Here is a 23,312-nt window from a genome sequence, read left to right on the forward strand (position 1 = left end):
GGGCTGTTTTTTTTTCAAAGATCGGTATGCTGTTATGATAGACTATCTGGCATCGAATTAGAATAAGAGCTGATGGATATTTCATGAGTATTTCCTAGTCCTACCCAGTGTCTTGAAAGACTTAAGGGACTCAGTCCCGAATCTCATAGATTCAGTCATTCCCAACCAAGGTGTTAAAGAGGAGGTTACCGTAGCCAAGACCTTGGCAAGGCCTTGCGTGCAAGTTCAAACAGAGGCCAAAAGATACATATTTCATGTATCATGACCTAAAACTATCAGTCAAATCCATGGAGGCGAGTATCACTCATAAAGAGGCCCTTTATAGATTTACACATTCCTGTTGCAAAAGACGTATGGTTCGCTTTATCTGTTCTTGATGCTAGTGCATCCCTGTTGCGTTACTGGTATTATTATGTAATTAATGCCACTATAAGATGAGTTTTAAGATGACAGTCAAGCCTTTTTGAACTTCAACCTTATTTATCAGCGCCCTGTACAGGAATTTCCTTTTGGTAGGTGTAGACTCATTACGATAGTACACCATAAACACTTACTCACTCGCGCCTCGTAGGCGATACACAGTAACACATTTTTGCTTCGTCGAAATGGCGGTCTCCACCGAAGCTGCTGCGATTATCCAGCGCAAGAAGGCACAGTATTGTCGCTTCGCCGACTCCAATCAATGGGACCGCTTCGACAGCATCATGCTGCCCAACGCGACCTTTCTGTTTCACAACCCAGATGGGAGTGTAATCACGAAGGGAGACATCGAGTACTCGTGGTCTTCAACGAAGGACTGGGTGGCTTTCTTTGAGAATGAGTTCAAGACGATGCAGACGATTCACATTGTCGGACCAGCTGAGATGGAGCAGATAGCACCTGATGAGATCAAGTCTATCTGGGCTGTTACATATCATGCTGGGACGAAGGAACATGAAGGTGGTGTTCATGGAACGGGCGGTGGACATTATCATGAGACGTGGAAGAAAGTTGCCGACGACTGGTTCATGGAGAGCTTGAGGATGGAGAGGCTTTACTGGAAGGTATTGAGCGTTTGATCGGTTCATTCAAGGCGACTACATATATCTGCATCTAGTGGGAACCATTCACGCCATTGGTACCGTTTGTGCCATTTGTACCGTTGAGCCCATTGTTGCCATTAGTGCCATTTGACTTCTTGGCTTCAGAAGCATCCTCGGCATCAACACCTCTATACTCGAAATACTCAATCCATTCACGATCATTGATCAAATCTTGAGCCAACCTCTTCTCATAGAAGATAGCAAACTCGCATCCCTCATCTGACTCGGGCGATGGGTCGCGAGGTGGGTAAACAATGATAACACCCTCAGTGATGCGATCGAGCAGGTGACGGTATGTAGCTGGCTTCGCGAAGCCAAAGTCGGCCGAAGTGATGTTCGCATCTCGATGGTCAGTCTGAAGGATCGATAGAGGGGGCTGAGCATCGACTCGGGTGTTCAGTGACGTCTTGTCGCGAATGGTAGCGACCATTTCAAGCGTCTTGTCGAGGTTCTCTTGCGTAACGCTGTTGGTCAATCGGCGAATATACGACGCCAACTCTGACAGCGACCACTCCGACATAATCTGTGTAACAGTAGGTTGCGTAACAGGTGCCGTAGGAGATGTCACAGCGAACATGACATTATGCTGAATGCGTGGTGGCACCTTTGGACTGTGCATTCGTCGTCTCATATCAATCGCCTCACACCAGTATAAAGTCGACTTCGGATCGGGGTTGAAGACGGGCGCTCGAATACGCGTGAGGTTGCGCCAGATGAAGGCTGAGAAGGCATCGTATGTCGAGATCCACGTCCCGTCGGTGGGAGTGGCCTTTGCTTTGAGCTCGGCTGCCTTGCTCTTGGGGAGGTGGAACAGCAGAGACACGCCGACTTGATGAGCGGGATGGCGCTCTGGGGGAGCTGGGCCATCGATCTTTTGATCCTCTGGTGGCTCTTGCTTGATGAGGCGTGAGACGTCGAGGTTCAGAGGGTCCCAGCTTGGATGCTTGGTGCCGTTCACATCGGCGTTGCAGTTCTCAGCTAGCTGATGAACAAAACCCGCCCAGCCCATGACATCATTGGTGTAGTGATGATGGTGAATGTTAAACACCAATCCACCTCTGATGAAGTTGGCTTTGAAGGCTGAAACGACAGGACTGTTGTCTGGATGTGCTTCAGGCTTCTCGCCATATGTCATGGGCGGTACACTCCATTGCTCAAGATCCCCAAGCGTCACAGCACTAAAGTTTGTCTTCTCAAGATCCTCAAATGAAGGATACCTATCCACATCCTCAGGCGCATCAAGCCACTGCACAAAAAAGCGAACAGTACTATCCCTCTTCTTGGTGAAAGAGTGACCACCGCCAGGATCCTTCTCAATGGTTCCACAGTAGTGTCTCGCCTGAGCCAGCGTCCTCTCAAGCCCGGCTTTGAGGATCTCAGCGGCTCTTTCCTTCTCCGAGTCCTCTAGCTTGAAGAACAGAGCGTAGTTGTTGTAGCTGCAGACTGTGAGGTAGTCGAGCGTGGTGACCTTGAATCTCTCCTCTTCGGGATCGTTTTCCCAGCCAAGTGGGTGAAGATGGTAGACCTGTTGCTTGGGCATGGCGTGGGGCGCTTTGTGGGTTCGGATGAGTGTGTGTGTGTGAAAGTATGCGTGATGGGGAAGAGTATGGGTGTGAGATTGAGCTGGATTTATGAGCCTGGTAGCCGAGAGTGGGTTCTCTGCAGGATGATTTGGTGAACCCCTTTCTTCTTCTTAGCTGGTTGTCCCAAGAAGCTATAGAGATCTTGCAGCATTAACAGTGAGGGGTTTGCTATACGAAGGAATAGTAATGAGTTTCTGGCTGCATGGAATCGACGAAAAAGTTGAAACAATACTCTTGGGAACAACCGACGGCAGTACGTAGGGAAGTGGCCTGATCCTTCAATGCAGCCAAGTGTTCTTGAACCAACGCAGCGTGACGGATACTGGGGACCTGGTTTTCCGACCGTTACCCAAGTCTTAGAAGTGCCGATCATCTGCAGATTTCTGATGAAGATGTTACCAATAATGCCAAGTCGGCCAAGTTCATGCAACGCCAACAGGGAACCAGGGATGAAGGAACTTTAAATTCTGGACCGGGACATTTTAACGGGCGGGAACTAATAAAATGTCCGCGCCGTCTGGTTATCATGCTATGCAAACATTAAGAGTCTTAGCTTGAATATTATTAACTGGCAAAAATGGTGTTTTCCGTGGGTTTATGACGTTGGAATTTGGAACGAGGAGGGTGGCCCGATGTTCACAAGCAACTATCTTGGCATGCACACGGGTGTAACATTTCCGGTAACCCGGTAACCCGGTAGGCAGCGTATATGCAACTGTTTGGATTTGTTAAGGATCTGCCCTGCTCGAACAGATTCGAGGCCATTTGCTAAAGGATACAAATTGCAATGACTGATCACATGTTGTTGCTCACCCCTGCTTGCGTTCTTTTCTCTTGGTGGGTGGGGAACCTGAATCCTTCGATCGGGTGCCGTTTTCCATGCTGAGTCGCAGCCTAGACAGTCTCTCCTGCTGCTGCTCCCAAGTAAGGAGTATTTTAATACCGTAGGGCTGCTAGTCCTTTGCAAATTCACTCTTTAGTCTCTTATAGTTGACGCCAGTAACTAAACTCGCATGGCTTGGGCCAAGCCTAGCCAGGAACAGATCATAAACTTGATTGCTAGTTTGAACAAGAAGTGGCATGAGCCTGTAGCCGAGGTTCCACCATATGGAGTTTCGTTCTCAGCCAGCCAAGACAGGGTTAATAACCAGGCTTTTCACACGCGGCGCCACTAGCACCAACGTCCCGAGGGAACTTGTGAGAAAGCTATCACAAGTTCCCGTCACTAGCCCCTGTAACTTTCAACGTGTAACCCGCTGCAGCCAATGTCACCAATGAGCCAGGATTTCGGGAACTTGTAGCTAGTCTTGGATATGATCGCCAGGAGAACACAGACGGGGACATTAACGCAAACGGATGTTTCAATCAAAAACTCAATTACGGCTTGCACCGACAAGACCTCAGGTCAAAGAATGACCTTGTAAGTAGTTACTTACTTGCTATAGTATCAGATCCAAAAGCAATTACTGTTTCACCTCCCGGACCCGAAATACTGGGGTCGAGGCTCGCCACGTTTGGTACCAAACTCTCCTTAACATGGGAGATCAAAGTCTTTCCGTAGGATCGTTAAAAGTCAGCTTGTCCCTGAAACTCTTGTACCTGAAGATCAAGACCTTGTTACTGTCCTGTGCTCCTGGAATCCTTTCATCATGGCTACCATTGATATGGATGGACCGGCCCTTGCGCCTCCAAAGGGCGAGGTGTCGAATTTGAACGACCCTCCAAATCAGAATGGCCTGGCTTATACTGTTCTGATTATATGCGCGGTGATTACCACAATATGCTTCCTTCTGAGAGCTTATGGGAGAGTTTATCTGTTGAAGAAGTTTCAGACTGAAGAGAGTGAGTAGCGCGTCTGATCCTTCCCGAGTCATCGCTAACGGATTTTGAAGTTCTCACGACCTTGGCATATGTATGTTCGATCCTTTGACTGTGCTTGACATGATCTCTAACAAAATCAAGGGCAACTACTGGGGTGCAGCCTACGCGACTTTCAAGATGGTGGATACTCCTGGATATTTCGTGCATCAATGGAGTGTCCGTCTCAAGGATGTAATTCCCACGAACTACGTAAGTGTTCCCTTTATTCAAACTACATAACCGTAAAGGCTGACGTATATCAGTGGGTTCTGATTTTTGGAGTCTGCTACTCTTTCGTCCTCCCGTTTCTCAAAATCGCCATCCTCGTTGAATGGTGTCGACTCTTCGTGCCGAAAGGCACACGAACAAAGAGCATCTTCTGGTGGGGTTGCATGGTCATTGGCTTTGTCCAGGCTACTTCCAACACCGCTATTGTTGTTGCTCTGAACATGCAGTGCAACCCGCATGAAGCTATCTGGGACTTTAGAATTCCCGGTGCAAAATGCTGGGACTTGCATAAGCTGCAGGTCGCATCTGCTACTATCCACTTGTGTTGCGATATTGCCATCTTTTTGCTACCCCAGCAGGTTATCTGGAAGCTGAAGATGTCTTGGAAGAAGAGGATGGGTGTGTCTGTTATCTTTGGACTGGGTCTACTGTGAGTCTGTGTCTTGAGCTCGTTATACAACTGCTAACAAGGATTCAGAGCCTGCGTGTCTGCTGCCTTCAGATTGGCTGTCACAGTCAAGTACGGCAAAGCCGCCGACGCTCTCTACGCCCTCGCTCCTCTAGTCTTCTGGGCCACCGCCGAAATGACCTGCGGCTTCTTCATCGTCTGCGTCCCCTGTATCCCCAAGATTCTCAAAGAAACCGGCGTCATCCGCAACATCAAGCGTGCATTCGGCATGAGCACCGCCCCGACAAACCCCAATACTGCAGACCGATATGGCAAAAATGGAACAAAGGGCTCACAGCTTTCCTCTACGGGCCCCAAGTCTTACTACAAGCTGGATGAGGATGGCGTACCACTTGGAACACTCAAAGGATCTGAGTCGACGGAGTATTTGCGGGATAATACCAATAATGGGCAGGGTATTACTCGAACGACACAGATCAAGATCACGCAGGATAATCGCTCAACAAGCGATTCGGAGGGCCATGCTGCGTTTCCAGCGTCTCAAAAGACCTGGGGTGTATAAAGCATGAGTCTTGGCCGATGTTGCATGAACAATACAACAATGGTCAGTCTGGAGGCATTGTTGCACTGTAAAGTGCTACGGTTAATGTAAGATTTTTGTATATATCTAAAATAAACGCCTGGCTAAACCTTCAGATACTGAAGGTTGATAATGAACAGAGAAAAAGTCTTGCACTTCTGCATTAACAATGCGCTGTCTAAGAGTCATGCTTGCTATTCACGAGTATAGCACAAGGGATCTGGTTAGAATGAGGCAATTCCAGGTTACATCGTGCATACCGAGACGCAGGTTATGTCTGATCGTCGTCTAAAAATCCCTATTCGACCAAGAACGAAAGCCTCAACCTTGACAGGAGGAAGAGAAAGAATTCGTAATGCAAACCAGTCATGATATGATGTTTGTCTTCACTGGGAGCAAAGTCTCATGAATTGTCTCCACCAAGCAAGGAATAATACGAATGGTAAGGTGATGGGCAGGGATGAGCGCTGATCTCTTCAGGGGTTGGGCCTGTCTTGATTTCCCGGAAGTTTTCCTAGCTTCCACTCCCGTCGCTCGCCTCGGAGGATTTAGCACAATTTACCCGACATATCAGCGTTTCCAAGTTTCAGCGTCGCGGCGCAGCTTTTCGGCAAATGCGAGAGTACAGGGTAAGTTACGGACTTTCGGACATTGGCTATCAACGGGGACAAGACCTTTCTGTGGAGAGTATCAGCAGCAGCCGACGTGGCAGATGCAGTGAAGTGGCCCTCGGCTTGAAGCCAGATTTAAGTTCGAGTTCATGTTTCGATTATCTCAGGGCGTGCCAGCCCGCGCTGCCTTGTTTTAGTTCGCCGAAGCCAACCTCTATGCAGCCAATCCAAGGGGCATCAACGTCAAACACCTTCCTTGTTGACTGGTGTTTTCGTTAATTGAGCCTTTTTCTGTCGTATACATGCAGGTCGAACTAGGTCTGTTCTGCGTCAAACTCTGTTAATGCATTAGTTCAACTCAGAAATATTTCTCCGAGGTCAACGTCTGTTTTTCGAAGGATTCCTCTGCAGTAGCTTCAAAGACTACTACTAGATAGGAATAATCATCCGTTTTATAAAATGCCTCGGAGACAATATGGTGGAGAAAGTGTACTACTTGGGGTTGTGTTATCAAACGACGGAGAATCTAGATCGGAACGTACCAGAGTAGTTGGCCGATTACTCCCCTTGAAAGATAGTGGTATGAGTCTTGGCACAGTAGAATACTAGAGTTGACTGTAGAGTTGGCCCTCCTGAATGCTTTCCTATCACCAAGGCAAAGCCGACAAGATGAGTGACATTGCAATCGTTGGATACTCGTTCAAGCTCCCGCAAGGTGTTGAGGATGACGATGCTTTCTGGGATGTTCTCGAGAACCGACGAAACCTGATGGCAGACTGGCCTGAAAGTCGCGTCAAGATAGATTCATTTACCAGTAACAAGCATCAGAAGGTAGTAGTTCTCATCAAGCACCTGGACCATGTCTGATACTGCTATAGTGGAATGGAAAGGGAGGGCATTTCATCATCGATGATGTCGCCGCCTTCGACGCCCCCTTCTTCTCACTCACGGCGAAAGAAGCTTCGGCGATGGATCCGATGCAGCGCTGGACATTGGAAGCTACTTACCACGCTTTCGAGAATGGTGAGATATCTAAAAGTCATCCAAAATGCAGAAGTACTTACTGTTTGTGTCGTAGCGGGCCTCTCAGTTGACAGTCTCAAGGGCTCTCGCACTGCCGTCTTCTCGGCCTCTATGCTGGAGGACTACAGCAGAATGACGGCCGTGGACCCAGATAACTTGGAGCGAACAGCTGTAACTGGAAGCACTGTCTCCTGTATCATTCCCAACCGTGTCAGCTGGTACTTTGACCTTCGTGGGCCAAGTATTCACGTCAATACTGCCTGCTCTAGTAGCTTGTCGGCTGTCGATATGGCCTGCAAAGCTCTGAAGAGCGGTGATGCTTCATGTGTAAGTCATAGCCCACCTCCACTCTATGATTGACTAATTTTCACAGGCTGTCGTGACCGGTGCAAACCTTCTTCTTGACCCAAGCATCTTTCAGGTTCTGGCGAACCAAGGATTTCTCTCGCCTGATGGCGTTTGCTACAGCTTTGAAGAGAGGGCCAACGGGTATGCACGCGGTGAAGGAGTCATTGCTGTTGTTCTGAAGCCTGTGCAAGCTGCGATTGAGAATGGGGATATGATTCGTGCCGTGATTCGGTCGATCGGCTCGAACCAGGACGGACATACGCCGATTCTCACGCAGCCGAGCTCGCAATCTCAGGAGGACCTCATGCGTCATGTTTACACGCAAGCTGGTTTGTCGATGAGCGAAACTCGATACGTTGAAGCTCATGGTAAGTGCTATATCGGAACGCTTCTGATGATGAACTGACAGTGTAATCAAGGCACTGGTACGCCTGTTGGCGACCCAATTGAGGTGAAAGCTGTCGGGCGGTGCTTTCAAGTGCACCGTTCTCCTTCAGAACCACTTTATGTGTATGTTGTCTCTTTATCTGGCGAAAGAAACGCTGACTAACGACCTGGGCAGCGGCTCAGTGAAAGCAAACGTAGGGCATCTCGAAGGAGCCAGTGCACTTGCAAGTCTGGTCAAATGCATCTGTAATATGACTCGCCATTAGATCAACGTAAAGGAGTTCCAAACTGACACTGCCAGTGATCCTCGAGAAAGGTGTCATCCCTCCCAATGCGCTTCTTCAGAAGATCAACCCAACTCTGAACGCAGAGACATACAATATTGAGGTAAGTTCATTCTGCGTAGTTCAGATGTTCTATTGTAACTGAGGTTGTGATAGGTACCAATGCAGTGTATCAAGTGGCCCGTTCAAGGCCTCCGTCGAGTATCTCTCAACTCCTTCGGGTTCGGCGGTTCAAACTCGCATATTGTTCTTGATGATGCACTTCACTACTTACAGGATCGCGGCCTCAGCGGCATCCATAACTCAAACCTCATACCAAGGCCTGTGACGAACGGCTATGCTGTCACCAACGGACATAGCGCAGCTCATACCAATGGTACCAACGGAACCAATGGGACTAATGGTGTAGCAAATGGCCACTCAGACGTCGAACTTCCCAAGCTTCTAGTATGGACTGCTGCCGACGAAAAGGCAGCCAAGCGCATTATCGAAGCTTATCACAACTTTTATAAAGAAAAGGTCTCAGGAAGTCGTAAGAAGCTGGACTATTTGGCATCTACTCTGTGTACACGCCGAAGTAACATGCTTTGGAGAGCCTCTGCTGTGGTTGACGGATCAGGAAAGCAAGCATTGTCACCTTCAAAGCCTATCAGAAGCAGCGAGGATCTTGGACTGGCTTTTGTGTTTACAGGTCAAGGCGCGCAGTATATCAACATGGGCTTTGGTCTCGAGCAGTACTCAGTTTACCACGAGACTCTCAAGAGGATTGGAGAAATCTACTCCAGCTTCGGGTGCTCGTGGAACCCATTTGGCAAGTACATTCTTTGAATCACATCGTATATGCTTGCTGACAGACATGATTAGACGAGCTAAGCTGTGGCGAAAACATCAACAAGCCGCAGTATAGCCAGCCGCTAGCAACCGCTGTGCAGATTGCCTTGGTCGATCTTCTTACCAGCTTTGGCATTACTCCAAAGGTAGTTATTGGTCATTCTTCAGGCGAGATCGCTGCAGCGTATGTATCATTAATACTCTAGAGGGTGAATGAGCTTACTAAGTCGTCCTAGATATGCATCGGGTGGGCTATCTCTGGAGTCCGCTTGCAGAGTGTCCTACTTCCGTGGTCTCTTGGCTGGAAAGTTAAGAGATGCCAACGAATCATCTCCAGGCGCCATGCTGTCCATTAACCTGGCACCGCATCACGTCTCGGAGTATCTGGAGAAAATAGGTGTCACTACAGTCAATGTTGCATGCATCAACAGCCCTCTCAACGTCACTCTCTCGGGGCCTGAAGAGTCCATCGACAAGATTAGGTCTCAGGCTGATCAAGATGGCATATTTGCGCAAAAGCTCAAGACCGGGGTTGCGTATCACTCACCATCTATGAAAGCCATCGCGAGCGAGTATCTTGCTGCACTCGGAGGACTCATAAAGAGAAAGGATGGGACTAGCATCCCACTGGTCTCATCTGTCACCGGCAAAAGCATTTCTCCAGAGGCACTGTCGACTAGTCAATACTGGGTTGACAATATGCTGTCACCCGTCCGATTCGCTGAAGTAGTGCAGGTCATTGCAAACAAGAACTCGGCACGCAAAGTTGGCTTGGGCAACATCACTGACTTGATTGAGATTGGTCCTCACCCAGCTCTTCGAAGGCCCGTGAAAGACACCTTGGATGAGATGCCCAGTGCGGCAAAGGGAGTAAGATACAACTATGTCTTGCATAGATCGCACCCGCCAGTCCAGACCACTCTGGAACTTGCCGGACAACTATTCTGCCAAGGTTATCCCATTTCCATATCGACAGCCAACCGAAAAAACACGAAGGAGAAGTTTATAGTTGACTGCCCCAAGTATCCCTTTGACAGATCACAGCGATACTGGGCTGAGTCACGTCTAAGTAGAGACTTCAGACTACGGGAGGTTGTCAAGGGAGAGTTGCTTGGGGTGAGGGTTTCTGACTGGAACCCACTAGAGCCTCGATGGAGGAATTTCTGGAGCATTGACTCGTCTCCATGGACTGGAGATCACAAAGTAAGTCCGATGGCAACGATGCCGAGACACCACTAATGCGGATCATAGATCAGCGATACTGTGCTGTTTCCAGCATCCGGTATGCTTCTGATGGCTATTGAAGCAGCTGAAGAGATGGTTTCATCCGGCCGCGCTGTGTTTGGGTATCTTATTGAGACAGCTGAGTTTTTAAGCCCCATCATTGTACCGGAGACTTGGGAGGACCGCCTCGAGACACAGGTTAGCCTGCGAGTGGCCAACAAACAACCGAATATGAAGTTCGATATTAACATTTCTACTTACTCGCGCAACGAGTGGGTTGAATGCTTTAAGTCAAGCATCTCAGTCGAATATCAGGACACTGACAGGAACGAGGAGCGACGAGTGAACCACGAGCACATCCAGAGTCTGTATCAGAAGGTAACCAAGACGTGTACTTCGCCTGTCGACTCTCGTGTCTTTTATCATGATGCGGCAGAGGTTGGACTGCAATATGGTGATTGGTTCCAGCTGATGCGCAACATCAAGTGGGACGGTAAGACCTCAGCGGTAGCACGCGTCGATCTGCCTCAGTCAAGCATCAATATCAGGAGCCTAGTTCACCCAGCCGTGCTGGATCAAGCTTTCCAAGTTCTTCGAGCTAGCTCAAGGCAACAGCCTGCAGCCAACGTACCAGTCAGGCTCGAGAATGCATGGTTCTCTTCCCAGGCGTGGCAGACACCCTCGGTTCAGTGGATGTCTGAAACTACTCCAACTGTCCATGGCTATGGGGAACAGGGCAAGGTCATTGCTTTGGGAGAGGACGGAGAGGTCCTTTGCTGCATCGAGAGTGCAGTTACATCTGCTGTCTCGGGTGGTATAACCCAAAAGGAGAAGAAGCTGGTTTATTCGATTGAGTGGAAGCCACAGTTCAGCATACTTGACTCCAACCAACTCACACGATTGTGCAGCGCCAACGCTGTGCCTAAGGATGACAGTGCGATCCTCACAAACCACTCGAAGCTCTGTCATACATTGGAGCTGGTAGCTGCTCGTGTACTGAAGCGTATCTACAAATCCAGAATTCCAGCAGATTTGCAACGTCATGTCGAGTGGATGGAACATCATGCCAGCAAGTTGTCAGCCGAACATCAGGATGAAGCAATGAAGATCAGTGATGAGGAGCTCGAGTCTCGTCTGGCTGAAGTTGACTCTGTCCTCCCAGCGTGGAAGTTATACACGACGTGTGCACGAAAGCTACCTGAGATTCTGTCCGGCAAGCTAGACCCTTTGCAGGTCGTCTTTGAGTCTGACCAGGCCGATATCTTCTACTCAGATCTCTTCCGGAACCTCTGCGCTGATGGCCAACTAAACTATCTGCTAGACTTGGCATCGCATGAGAACCCAGCTCTGAGAATTCTCGAAGTCGGTGCTGGCACAGGTGGAATGACGGGACATGTCATATCGGCTCTGCAAGGACGTGAAAGGCGTACTGGAGGACTGGCGTTCTCAGAGTATACGTACACCGACATATCGCCTGCGTTCTTTGAAACTGCGAGCCAAAGATGGCCAGACCTCAAGAGCCAAGGCCGCATCACTTTCAAGACCTTCGACTTGGATCGCTCCATTGACAGTCAAGGCTTTGAGCCAGGTTCATACGATCTGGTCATTGCAGCAAGCGTATTGCACGCGACTCCATATCTGGAAGCCACTATTCGAAATGTGCGCAAAGCTCTGAAGCCAGGTGGCTGTCTCATCCTCCTTGAGGTTATCAACCCCGATGACATCGCTACAAATTTCATGGCTGGGCTTGTGCCAGGCTGGTGGGTTGCTCGCGAGGAGTGGAGACCTCATTCTGCCGCGATCCCAGAGCATCTTTGGGATAAGTGCCTCAAGGACAATGGCTTTTCGGGTAACGATGTGGTGATTCGAGACTATCAAGATGATCAGTGTCACATTATGAGTGTCATCGTCACCACCGCCACCGAACCTGAGCAAGCAGTTGAGGAAAAGGCAAGCAAGGACCGTCTTATTACGCTCATCAGTGACAAGGCGCCAGCAAAAGAGAGGGAGCTTGCAGATCAAATTCGTGGACGAGTAGGTCCCAAACTTGAGCGACATTCATCCGTCGTTCCATTCTCACTGGGCCCAGTCCAGAGGGATCTCGCGAACTTCACAAACAACGACTGTGTCATCTGCCTCACCGAGGCTGGAGACAAACCTCTCCTCTCAGCTCTCTCGGAGGAACAGTTCAGCTGTCTTCAGTATATGATCAGCAAAGTCCCCAATCTTCTCTGGGTCACTTCAACGAACGTCAGCGACCCAGAGTGTCCAGACTATAGTGTTGCCCAGGGCTTCTTCCGCTCCATTCGTGCTGAGCAGCCTGATACGCACATCGTCACATTGGCAATCGAAGGCGAGATAGACGAGGGTTCACAAGCGGGTTTCATCTCCGAGGTCTACAAGACTGCATTCGCTACTGAAGCGCCGTCAAAAGAAGTCGAGTATATTGTTCGAGATGGTGTCATCACTACAGGCCGCGCGATTCGTGACATCAGCACTGATACCGCACTGCGATCCCTTGTTTCGAAGCAGCTACAACAGAAGCCTTGGGGCGAGGGGCCAGCGTTGAAACTTGGTATTAGCCAGCCAGGATCACTCGAGTCACTTCGGTTTGTTGAGGACGACTCCCTGGCGGAGGAACTCAGTCCTCTTGATGTCGAGATCGAAGCAAATGCCTGGGGTCTAACCTCTCGCGATCTTGACATTGCCCTTGGTCACCCTGACAAGCGGACCGAGAAGTTCGGCAGTGATTGCGTTGGTGTTATCACCCGAATTGGTAAAGATTGCAGCACTACCATTCGACTAGGAGATCGCGTCGCTATGATTTCTCCTGGCTGCATGAGCAAGTACCCTCGCGCCAACGAAGCATGTGTCTTCAAGATTCCTGACTCACTGAGCTTTGCGGATGCTGCCTCGGTCATCCTCCCTGGCTTGACTGCCTGCCATTCAGTTCTCAACGTTGCGCGCCTCCAAAAGAATGACAAGGTCTTGATTCATTCAGCTGCAGACAGCTCAGGTCAGATTGCAGTCCAGGTCGCCCAGACGGTGGGTGCCCAAGTCTTTGCTACTGTCTCGACAGCGGCTGAGAAGCAACTACTAATCGACACCTTGGGCCTGACCTTAGAACATGTCTTTAGCAGTGACTCTTCATTTCTTGCCCAAGACGTGATGAGAGTCACTGAAGGAGAAGGTGTTGATGTGCTGCTCGACTTTTCCCGGGGCACATTTCGCACACCACTGTCTTGCGTGATCGATGGGGGACGTGTTGTCAGCGTTGGTAGTCAGCACAAGTCAGAGGCTTCCAAGACAGCTGCGGAGATCATGTCAAGAAATCTCACCTTCTCGTCCATTGATATCTTGCGTCTGAAGCCCAAGGTCTTAGGCCAACTGGCACAAACAATGATGCAGCTCCCAGCTGAAGATAAGGTCCAGCCGCCCCAACCATTGCCGGTCTTCAAGGTATCTAGTATCAAAGACGCCTTTGAGAAACTGCAAGAAGAGGAGACCATCAATTGTGTAATAGTAACAGCAGAACAAGGGGATTTAGTTCCGGTAAGTCAATCCCAGCCTGGTTACCAAATTATTAGCTAACTCACAACTCTACAGCAATTTTTTCAGGACCGCCGCCCATGGACATTTGATGGCGCTTCTACCTATTTAGTAGCGGGTGGATCTGGCGGTCTCGGTCGAGCGATTATCAGATGGATGGCCGACAGAGGAGCCAAGCACCTGATTGTCCCCTCTCGATCTGGCGCAACATCTCAAGTAGCTGCACAGTTGGTAGCCGAGCTGACATCCTGCGGCGTTAATATTGTTGCGCCCAAATGCGATGTATCCGTTCGCGAAGATGTGGCAGGCATGCTGGAAGACTGTGCTCGCACCATGCCTCCTATCAAGGGCTGCATCAACGCCGCAATGGTTCTCCAAGATGCAATCTTCCAGACCAACATGACATCTGAACAGTGGAACCTCACAATGCGTTCCAAGATCAATACCTCCAAAAACCTGCATGAATTTCTTCCCAAAGATCTCGACTTCTTCGTCCTCCTCTCTTCTCTGGCAGGTGTAGTTGGTCAGATGGCCAGCGCAAATTACGCCGGTGGTTGCGCATACCAAGATGCACTGGCCAAGTTTCGGAGAGAGCATGGTCAGAATGCACTGTCTCTTGATATCGGATGGATGATGAATATTGGTATCATTGCTGAAAAGGAAGCATATCAGCGCCAACGAGAGACGTCGAATGATATGCAGCCCATCGATGACAAGGAGTTACTTGCGCTACTGACTCTGTGCTGCGACCCGAACAATCCGATCGAGTTACCGCCGCTATCTGAGGGACAGGTCCTTTTCGGCCTCCGAACACCTGCCGATATCCTCAGTGAAGGCCAGCAACCTCCAGCTCTGCTAGAACGACCTCTTCTCAGTGCATTCTCATACTTGGTGGGTGGTAGCAATACGCCAAATCAAGCGGCTGAACCCGCTGAGAACGCGAGAGATCTATTCCAGAGGTCGTCGGATGCCAGAGAGCGGCAACAAGTCGTCATTCGAGCCATAGCAGCGAAGCTTGCGCGAGCTATGTCTATCTCACCCAATGATGTTGAGCCAAGCAAGCCACTTTCGTCATACGGAGTTGACTCACTGATGGCGGTTGAGTTGAGGAATTGGATGAACAAGGAGTTCAGTTCTACAGTTGCTGTTTTTGATATCATCGGAAGGGTATCCATTGCCGGCGTCGCAGAGGTTATCGAGAGTCGGAGTTCGATTTAGAGCCAGCTTGTGACACTTCAAGGTCCATAAACAAAGATATATCACAAAATTCGGAGATGATTAGTTAATTCCTATAGTACCCCTAACCTATCCGCACCCCCGCGTTGAAGGCTACTACCTAGCGATAGCGAGCCGCCCGTTGGGAGTATGGTTGACGGTGACGTTAGGACCACTGTTGGCGAAGTCAATGCGCAGCGTATTTCTCATCCGAGCTACGTCCACCAACTGACCGACTTGCATAGGCTGGCCGACAGAGATGAAGAAGACGTTAGATGGCTGAATCTGGTACTGGTTACCAGGCTCGGGCCTGAAGGTGGCAATTGGGGCGCTGCTAGCACCACCGGGGGATCCGGCGACACCAATGAAGAAGTTATCTACATACCAACGTCAGCTTATCTAAACTACCTATGTACGAAGAGCAGAGAGAACTCACTGTCAGTAGCCATCTCGAGTGTAAAATCGTTGCCGGTGTCGATTTCAAAGGCATTCACGAAAGCAGACTCTGCTGGAGCTCTGCCAAAAGAAGGTACCTGTCCGTTGACTACCACCATATTTAGCGTCGCTACAGGTATCTGACTTCCGTCAGGAGACTGCGAACCGAGTTTCACTGCCTTAGTCTGAATGATCTTGACTCGACCACCATCCATGGCGCCACCCCTCTAGGTGCCGACGATGCCATAGTATGTCTTCCACACCTCGAACTCGGTAGTCGCGCCATCGGGACAAAACATTTGTCCACACATTGCTCTTGGAGACGCCCGTGATATCAGGCTTCTCGCTTAGGAGGTTATAGTTCCGGTCACTGCCGGTGTTTTTGGATGCGGATGATGTATTTGTTGCCCATTTTTGCAGCTGCTTAATATTGTAATGAATAAATATTCTCAATGTTAGAAATTTTAGCTACTGTTCAGACTGATGACAGGGTAACTCATAACCTGCGAAACGGACATGACATTTTATATGGCCAGTCGTGGAGACATAGTAAAGCCCACATCGACCATATCGCCTAATAAAGCAGCCAATGGATCGCCGCTCTTTGCGCCAGTAAGCACTATGCTCAGTTGGAAGTGATCCAGATTCAATAATGCACAGCTGGCTTAGCTCTGTGCTAGCTCGAATGGTGCGGCAAGGCTACCGGATTTCAGTAAAATTGGGACTTCTTTTTGAGGCTGTATCATATAGGATATCTAAGCGTTTAAAACGCACCCTTCATAAATGTACATATATATACTGGATACCTAGAGCTAACTCCCTTGGATATGAACGATGACCTATGTCATAAGGAAGTGTATTGAAGAATTCCAAGCTAATAATTTATCCCCTATCTACCTAGTTTACATCCCTTTTTCTTGGAGGTGCAAACGTGTCTACGATACTGGATAGAAGCTGTAAAAGGGCGAGTACGACAGGAACCCGAAGGAGTCGCTGTATGGCCTCGAGATCTGCTTGTGGCGTTGAAGGCGCAACTTCTCCTTTCACAACTTTCACAGCCGAAATATCGTCCGAGCTTTCCTCGTCTGCCACCACCGTGTTGGATGAACTTTGAGAACAATCTTGAGGGAATCGATGTGCCTTTTGGACTTGAGGTGGGCGAGAGAGACAATCCATGACTTGTTGAAGTTCTGTATCTTCAAGACATGGTGTGGGCCTTGAGTCTGAGGGAGGTGGTGAGGTTGGAAGCCCATTTATAGGTTCGTCTGCAAGAAAAGTGTCTTTTTGAAATGGTGTTTTTTCAGCTCTATGTGGGCCATTTTCCTGGCTGAACGAAACCTCACGAGTATCGGGCATTTGGATAGGTGTTGATTCGTAGTTCTCCAGCCACATTTTCTTAGGCAGTTGCTGTGCGTACTCATCTAAGGGGAGATCGTACGACTTCCACTGTTCGAAGCTGATCAGTGTCGTTGTTTGGCCCTCAGACGGGTTCAAGCCGGATCCGAATTTCAGCTTATTCTTGATTCTTTGATTCCACTTCTCGAGCCGGCCTTCAATATCAACTCTCATCAGGAAAGGTTTTCCAGAGTGCTGGAAAGCAAATGCGGTGTGCACACAGCTGCTACGAAATGCTTGGCTTTCGAGCTCATTAGCTGTGAGATACCACTTGAGAGTTTTGTACGACGACGGGCGTTTGCCAGCTAAAACCTGGCCCATGAAGGTCCATCTGGAAGATCCTTTGAACGCCTTTTCCGACTCGCCACCGATACCACCAACGCCGAAACCCATTGCCTGGACCTCAGGAGTCATGCGCATGGTTCGCCTAAATTCGGTACTCTTTTCTTCACCCAGAAGCGGCTGGGGGCCAAAATAGCCTGTCATTTCAAGAGAACAATTGGAGTTGTGGTATAAATCTCCGTCATCACTCGTTAAAGAGCGAAGACACTCGTCGCTGTCATCAAGCGTAACGGTGACCGTCGCACTTTTAACTTTGCAGCCTTGGGGTGGGCCAAAATTAAGGTCAAGATAGAGGATACCTGCTGGGAACTGGCTTTCACCCAAAACACCCCATCTTGACTTCTTAAAGAGAAAACGACAGTCCACTGTCATTTTTCCAACGCATCTACTTCCAACACTGGCATGGCCTGATGAGAGATGGTCAAATCGCAGGAATGGCTCATAACGCCCAAATCGCCGTGGTGCGCTGTAAAGAGCAGGCTGAGACATCTTTTCTCGTTGCAAAGTGAAAATTAAAATTGGTTTGAGGGTAACAGTTGAACTTTGATCTTTCTTGAAATTTGAGATGGGAAGTAACCGAGAGAAAAACAAAAAAGAGGAGCATGCCGCAGCCTGATTTTGGGACTCGAGGCACCCTGACTTCAGCTCATGCACGTAAGACTCGTATGGGTCGAGTGACATAGTTTCAACCCATTTCATTGGAACAAACAGACAGATATAACGACAAAAGTGCAGTGCCAAGCCACGGAAGGGGCGCGGCCGGCAGATCCCAACCACTTCGTCTAGCTGTGACTGGCGGCCTGATAATAAATCTTTGGGGTGGTTTTCCACCCAGATTCTTGATTTCTTCCCTGTTAAGTTACTAGGCCATTTGAAACATAACATCCTACTTCACCAAACATGAGTCGTATTGCTTCCCGACAAGTCCCCGAGCCAGGAAAAAAAGACAACAAAAACGATGCACCTGCAAGGAAGGGTCTAAAACTCTGGGAGCAGGTATCGAAAGAATTGCGACCAAATCCTGAAATGAGACTCGTAACTCGTGACCACCAATTTCAAGATGATGAAGATAATTTTAGCGACCGTCACTACAGGGTTTCTCACAGGAGCCCATCATCGTCGAGAGCAGGTCGGGAAGCCATCATAATACGCCGACCCTCCAGCAATTCAGATGAAAGGCACGGAAAGGATAAGGCTGTTCAACCAACCCAGACAGACCTTGACGCCATCTACAATAGTATTCACTCCAAAGACGTCACAGTTCATGTCGAACTCGATATCGTGAGTGATTTGGATGACGAATTGGAAGAATTCAATAGGCTGGTCCGTCAAGGTTGGTTCAAGAATGCGCAGTCCTTCTTCGATCAGTATCTTGCGACACACAAATCCAATCCGTGGGTTTTTGTACAGTTCGCCGAGATGCTGATTGAAATGGGCGACTACAAGTCATTCCACGAGTTGAACCTCGACCAAATTTTCTTTCAGCATGAAACGACTACCATCGAAAGTGACGCATTGGAAATACTCGAACACAACTGGAATCTGTTAAAAGTAACTGCACTAAGCCACAGCCACTTTTTTATGAAGCAAATAAGGGATCAAGTTCCAACACTAGGCGAGATGGTTTCACTATTGGACAATCCTGGTTCGACAGAGGTAAAGTGGCCGAAGCTGGCACAAAGATGTGCAACCTGTTAACCGACTTTGACAAGATCAAGATTGTCTGTCTCGTAATGTACACTGCTGAGATTCGAGCCATGAGTGACACCTATTCTCCCCTCTATTCCGAAACAAGATTAGGCGTTCGGGCCGATTGGGAGAAAGTATATCAGACTCTCCTGAGGCAAGGCCGTATATGAGATTTCCGAGACCTGTTCCTAGCACTCTGGAACACTAATGGCACAAACAAAACTGAGAAGATGCTGTTTGGCGAAAGAAGCATGTTTGAAGTTATCCTCACTGATTGGTCAGCCCATGAGGGCGATGGGTCAACACTGCTTGCATTGTTGGACATCTTGGCCCATCTGATGATTGAGTCACCTGCCAGTAAGGAAATTACGCCGTTTCTTGAAGCGTGTCTGTTATCAGCTCACGATATTGGCGAATCGATCATGAGGAGGTTCCCCGATGGTACCCGCACCCGGCCGTTTCTCTTATGGATCCTTGCTCAATCATCGATCTCTGCCCGACGGGAAGATGGGCAGCCAATGGACATCATCGATTCTGATAACTATGGAGGTATGGCTTGGTATCCCACTCATATCGGCCTTCCTTTCTATATCCCTTTTCGCCAGGAAATACCAGACTGGGCACCCCCAGACTTGACTTCAGATTCCTTTCGACCCCTTGAGATGGTTATGAAGGCTGCAAAGGAGAATAAGGACTATGTTACACAGGGACTTTGTCTCAAGGAAATTGCTGTGCGGAGTCGAGATCCAACTGCAACGCTTTCGGAGCTTGTTCAGCTCGAGAAAGAAATCCCACATGACAATCAAGGTTACTTGCAAACTTGTTTGGCAAATTATCTCGTCTCTAAGGACAAAGGCAGTAGGGAACGACTTCTCAAGGAACTGGGTGACGTAAAACCTTCCGGCAGCCCTGAGGAGCTATTGTTTCCGAAGAGGGCTTGTGCCAGGGACATCATTCATGAGGCTTTGAAGCCGCTTCCAAAGGGCCATAAAGCGAATAGCATAGAGTCAGGCGCTCGGTACTGTGGAAGCTCAGATGACCCTTTGTGGGAGTTCATCAGGTATCATTCAAAGTACTTTGAAGACTGCCATAGGGGCTGGCATCGTGGATCACCCCCAGAGAGATCCTTTGTCCCTATCCGTCGCGAAACTGGTAACGGATCGCTAAGTGAGACGCTGGATGACCCAACACAGTCCCCAGATCGGATGGAAGATAGGGAGCTGCGTAATGAGACTAGCGAGATGCATTCTACGGCAGGTTCACCTTTGGTTCGTCGCCAAACCTTCATGCCAATCCTTGAGGATGTCTCGGACCACGGTGAAGAGTATCAACCGAACTAGGCACATGGATTTTGGTAGGTAAAAAGGACTTTGAGCCCTGAAATTGATAAACAAATCCTTCCATATCATGAGGGTAGTCAATACCCCACAGCTGGAAGAAACTTCCATGTTATTCATGGCTTGACTAAATACCTAATTGTTAGGTAAATCTAAGTAAGGTTTAAGTAGGCCTTAGGTTATTTTTTATTTTAGGTTTGCAAGTTAGCCTTAAACGGTATATCTAAGTATCTCTAAAGTCTAATATAATTTAAATATTTATTACCCCTTAGCAGGTAAAGCTTTATTAGGTTAATATTATTATAGTTAGCTGCCTTAATTGCAGCCTAAACCTAGCTATATATAAGCTAGCTGGAGAGCCTTACTTATTCTTTAGCTGGCCTTAACCTTCTTTCTATAACCTACTTTAAAGGATATTATACTTTAATCATCTACTATGTAGTAAGTTATCTGATCTGACTTCTAATTACAACTGCTAATAGTATTATAGTTGCCTTATTATAATACCTGTTATCCGAAGAAGCCTGCGGCTACCTGGGCCTAATAAGCCCTATCTAATGGAAGACTATAATATGATCTGAATGATTAAGAGAGCTCTCTTGAGCGCTGAGCAGGGCAATCGCGATAGGCTTCATGCGAAGGCCTTAGGTTATATAGCTGAAATATATGCAGAGTATTTTCTAACCTGCCTGACTAGATAGAAGCTGTGAAAGGAGTATGGTATGACCCTTTGACTTGGAGCCCAAATGTGGGCAATGACTACCTGCCACAAAACAAATCTCGGGGGGTCCATTTGCTGCTTCAGCTGCCTTTTCCGCTTCCCATTGCTACACGTGCCGGCCGGTTCCTTTTAGTACGTTTGGGAAAGACCAACGACATACCAACTCAACCGACTACTTGGTACGCACCAGGATCAGTGCTTGAGTGCCTTCAACACTGAGTGGACGAGTGAACTACCTAGTTTACTTGAACATTGACTGGACTATCACTTTTGCAAAGATGGCAGCTGGCCAGTGTTTAGTTATCGTTATGAATTGTTTTGGGCCAAAGAACCTAGAACACAACTACTACTAAATACGTTCTGTGTGGTGATATAAGCTCTCAGCCACGGGTCTCAACTGAAAATAACACGTCTCCCAAGAGGACCCCTCTAAGCTGGAGTCTGAACCTCCAACTCCCTTGGACGTGATACCTCGGTATCCGAAAGTATGGTCATCCCAGACTCACAAGAAGACCCCTCGGACCTCCTCTAAGTCCTTGCTACCATATGGAGAGTGGATTCTGGCAGATGGGGTAGAAATAACCCGTAAACCAAGAAGACTATAGGCAAATATATGCTAAAGAATACCTAAACTTTAGGTAAATTTAGGTAAATTTAGGTAAGACTTAGGCCGTCCTTAGGTCATGTGCCCGAAAGGTGTGTCGGTTGTTTTCTGACCTGCCTGGCTGGTCCGACAGCGGTAAAGTAACCGAAGCTGGCATAAAGATGAAGCAATATGTTAACTGAATTAAACTAGATCAATACTGCCATGCGACTGAGATGCGAAAACCAAGACCGGTAAGACCCAGTTGAGGAAGGAGATGAGTGATGAGCTGATGAGAGTAATGGGAATCTAGATCAGACTGGAATAGCCGTATAGAACCCAGCACTCTAGGAGGTTGGCAAATTTGCTGCCAAAGCAATTGAGGGTAATAAAGAGAGCTATGGGGATGAAGGGGTGCAGCCGTAAATAAGGCCAGCAGCGCCTATTTATCACAGGACCTCCTTGGGAGGGGAATCTGCACCATAATAGGCAGAGATCCGAGTCATGAGAGACAATTATTCTCCCTCTATTCCAAATCACAATTAGGTGGTCGGGCCGATTGGTAGAAAGTATAAATTCTGCTCTTCGACACGAACCAGGTCGATACGGCACCGTTGTTCCAGCCCCCAAGGGTCTATACATAAGGCACGGGGCCTGGCCCCCAAGCTCCGCGCGCGCAAAGCGGGTTCAGGACGACAAAGTGGCAGGATTTAGCTGAATATTGTAAATCGTAATTAAGTTATGTGAAACAAATTTGCGAATCTGATCTTTATTGGTTCACTCGGACATAATTTCATGCCGACTCACAAGGCTGAGCATAGTAGGTTTAGACTATAATCTCATGCGGCGGGGCTGAGTAAAGGAACGATGTCACAGTCAGCCTCGGTTTCTAAATCCGAGCGAACCAATAAAATGTGAATCATTCTCTTGAAACAATCCTATTATTCTCTTGAGATCTACAATAGAACCGTGGATTAGATAAAAATAGCCGTAACAGGTGCTGAAAGAATTCCGACTGGGAAGTATAAATACCTAGGCCAAGCTGGTCCTGTTCAGTGGATTAAAACAACTCATTCACAACTACAACTTTCCAAACCAGACTACAATTAACAAATACTTCTCTCAAATATATCCCTTCTAAAACTCTCAAAATGCATTACACTACCATCCTTAGCACTATCCTTTCTCTGGCTGTTGCCACCAGCGCCAATGCTGCAGCACTCAACCCCCGCGCCACGCGCAAGGCCAACGAGTTCGTTAGCGACAACTGGTAAGTTATCTAACATGCCAGATAGTCCAAGTCATAACTCTTATTAACTATCCTTTTAACTAGTGCTCAAGGAACCGCCTCTTACGAACACAACAGCGGCTTCATTAACGATGTCACCATGGATGACACTAGTAACTCTGTTTACTTCGCTGCGGGTCCGTGGTTCTACTATGATGGCAAGACTGAGAATGGTGGTTCTTGCACAGGAAACCTTTTGGGATCTTGGGCTAATGATAATGATCACCCTTGTGTTAATTTGAACCAACGAGGTGGTGATTCTCGTCGCATCAGATGTGTCCGATGGAACAACGGTATCTAGCCTTTGA

At 48.3% G+C, this 23,312-nt stretch overlaps 8 protein-coding genes across 8 annotated transcripts; 5 read left to right on the plus strand and 3 right to left on the minus strand.

Annotated features, from left to right (window-relative positions):
- Positions 1 to 605: 605 nt before the first annotated feature.
- On the plus strand, positions 606 to 1,143 carry FOIG_13623 (uncharacterized protein; the record flags this gene model as incomplete). The annotated part of the gene is made up of 1 exon (XM_031214781.1): positions 606 to 1,143. One exon carries the CDS (start codon positions 606 to 608, stop codon positions 1,056 to 1,058), a length of 453 nt encoding a protein of 150 aa, XP_031055578.1. The 3' UTR covers positions 1,059 to 1,143.
- Positions 1,093 to 2,622, minus strand: FOIG_13624 (uncharacterized protein; the record flags this gene model as incomplete). The annotated part of the gene is made up of 1 exon (XM_031214782.1): positions 1,093 to 2,622. The coding sequence occupies one exon, from the start codon at positions 2,620 to 2,622 to the stop codon at positions 1,093 to 1,095; it is 1,530 nt and encodes a 509-aa protein (XP_031055579.1).
- Positions 2,623 to 4,314: 1,692 nt separating this feature from the next.
- Positions 4,315 to 5,724, plus strand: FOIG_13625 (uncharacterized protein; the record flags this gene model as incomplete). The annotated part of the gene is made up of 5 exons (XM_031214783.1): positions 4,315 to 4,507; positions 4,558 to 4,577; positions 4,628 to 4,735; positions 4,789 to 5,183; positions 5,232 to 5,724. 5 exons carry the CDS (start codon positions 4,315 to 4,317, stop codon positions 5,722 to 5,724), a joined length of 1,209 nt encoding a protein of 402 aa, XP_031055580.1.
- A 1,298-nt stretch (positions 5,725 to 7,022) lies between these two features.
- Positions 7,023 to 15,217, plus strand: FOIG_13626 (uncharacterized protein; the record flags this gene model as incomplete). Its single annotated transcript, XM_031214784.1, has 12 exons — positions 7,023 to 7,184; positions 7,232 to 7,376; positions 7,432 to 7,703; positions 7,750 to 8,092; positions 8,144 to 8,234; positions 8,287 to 8,357; positions 8,413 to 8,498; positions 8,552 to 9,210; positions 9,270 to 9,410; positions 9,463 to 10,429; positions 10,478 to 14,002; positions 14,057 to 15,217. The coding sequence occupies 12 exons, from the start codon at positions 7,023 to 7,025 to the stop codon at positions 15,215 to 15,217; spliced, it is 7,623 nt and encodes a 2,540-aa protein (XP_031055581.1).
- Positions 15,218 to 15,331: 114 nt separating this feature from the next.
- Positions 15,332 to 15,864, minus strand: FOIG_13627 (uncharacterized protein; the record flags this gene model as incomplete). The annotated part of the gene is made up of 2 exons (XM_031214785.1): positions 15,332 to 15,591; positions 15,651 to 15,864. The coding sequence occupies 2 exons, from the start codon at positions 15,862 to 15,864 to the stop codon at positions 15,332 to 15,334; spliced, it is 474 nt and encodes a 157-aa protein (XP_031055582.1).
- Positions 15,865 to 16,546: 682 nt separating this feature from the next.
- Positions 16,547 to 17,875, minus strand: FOIG_13628 (uncharacterized protein; the record flags this gene model as incomplete). The annotated part of the gene is made up of 1 exon (XM_031214786.1): positions 16,547 to 17,875. The coding sequence occupies one exon, from the start codon at positions 17,873 to 17,875 to the stop codon at positions 16,547 to 16,549; it is 1,329 nt and encodes a 442-aa protein (XP_031055583.1).
- A 411-nt stretch (positions 17,876 to 18,286) lies between these two features.
- On the plus strand, positions 18,287 to 20,415 carry FOIG_13629 (uncharacterized protein; the record flags this gene model as incomplete). Its single annotated transcript, XM_031214787.1, has 3 exons — positions 18,287 to 19,042; positions 19,099 to 19,237; positions 19,268 to 20,415. The coding sequence occupies 3 exons, from the start codon at positions 18,287 to 18,289 to the stop codon at positions 20,413 to 20,415; spliced, it is 2,043 nt and encodes a 680-aa protein (XP_031055584.1).
- Positions 20,416 to 22,867: 2,452 nt separating this feature from the next.
- On the plus strand, positions 22,868 to 23,305 carry FOIG_13630 (uncharacterized protein; the record flags this gene model as incomplete). Its single annotated transcript, XM_031214788.1, has 2 exons — positions 22,868 to 22,986; positions 23,050 to 23,305. The coding sequence occupies 2 exons, from the start codon at positions 22,868 to 22,870 to the stop codon at positions 23,303 to 23,305; spliced, it is 375 nt and encodes a 124-aa protein (XP_031055585.1).
- Positions 23,306 to 23,312: the final 7 nt, after the last annotated feature.

The sequence above is a fragment of the Fusarium odoratissimum genome, assembly GCF_000260195.1.
Source record: "Fusarium odoratissimum NRRL 54006 unplaced genomic scaffold supercont1.34, whole genome shotgun sequence".
NCBI classification, from domain to species: domain Eukaryota; kingdom Fungi; phylum Ascomycota; class Sordariomycetes; order Hypocreales; family Nectriaceae; genus Fusarium; species Fusarium odoratissimum.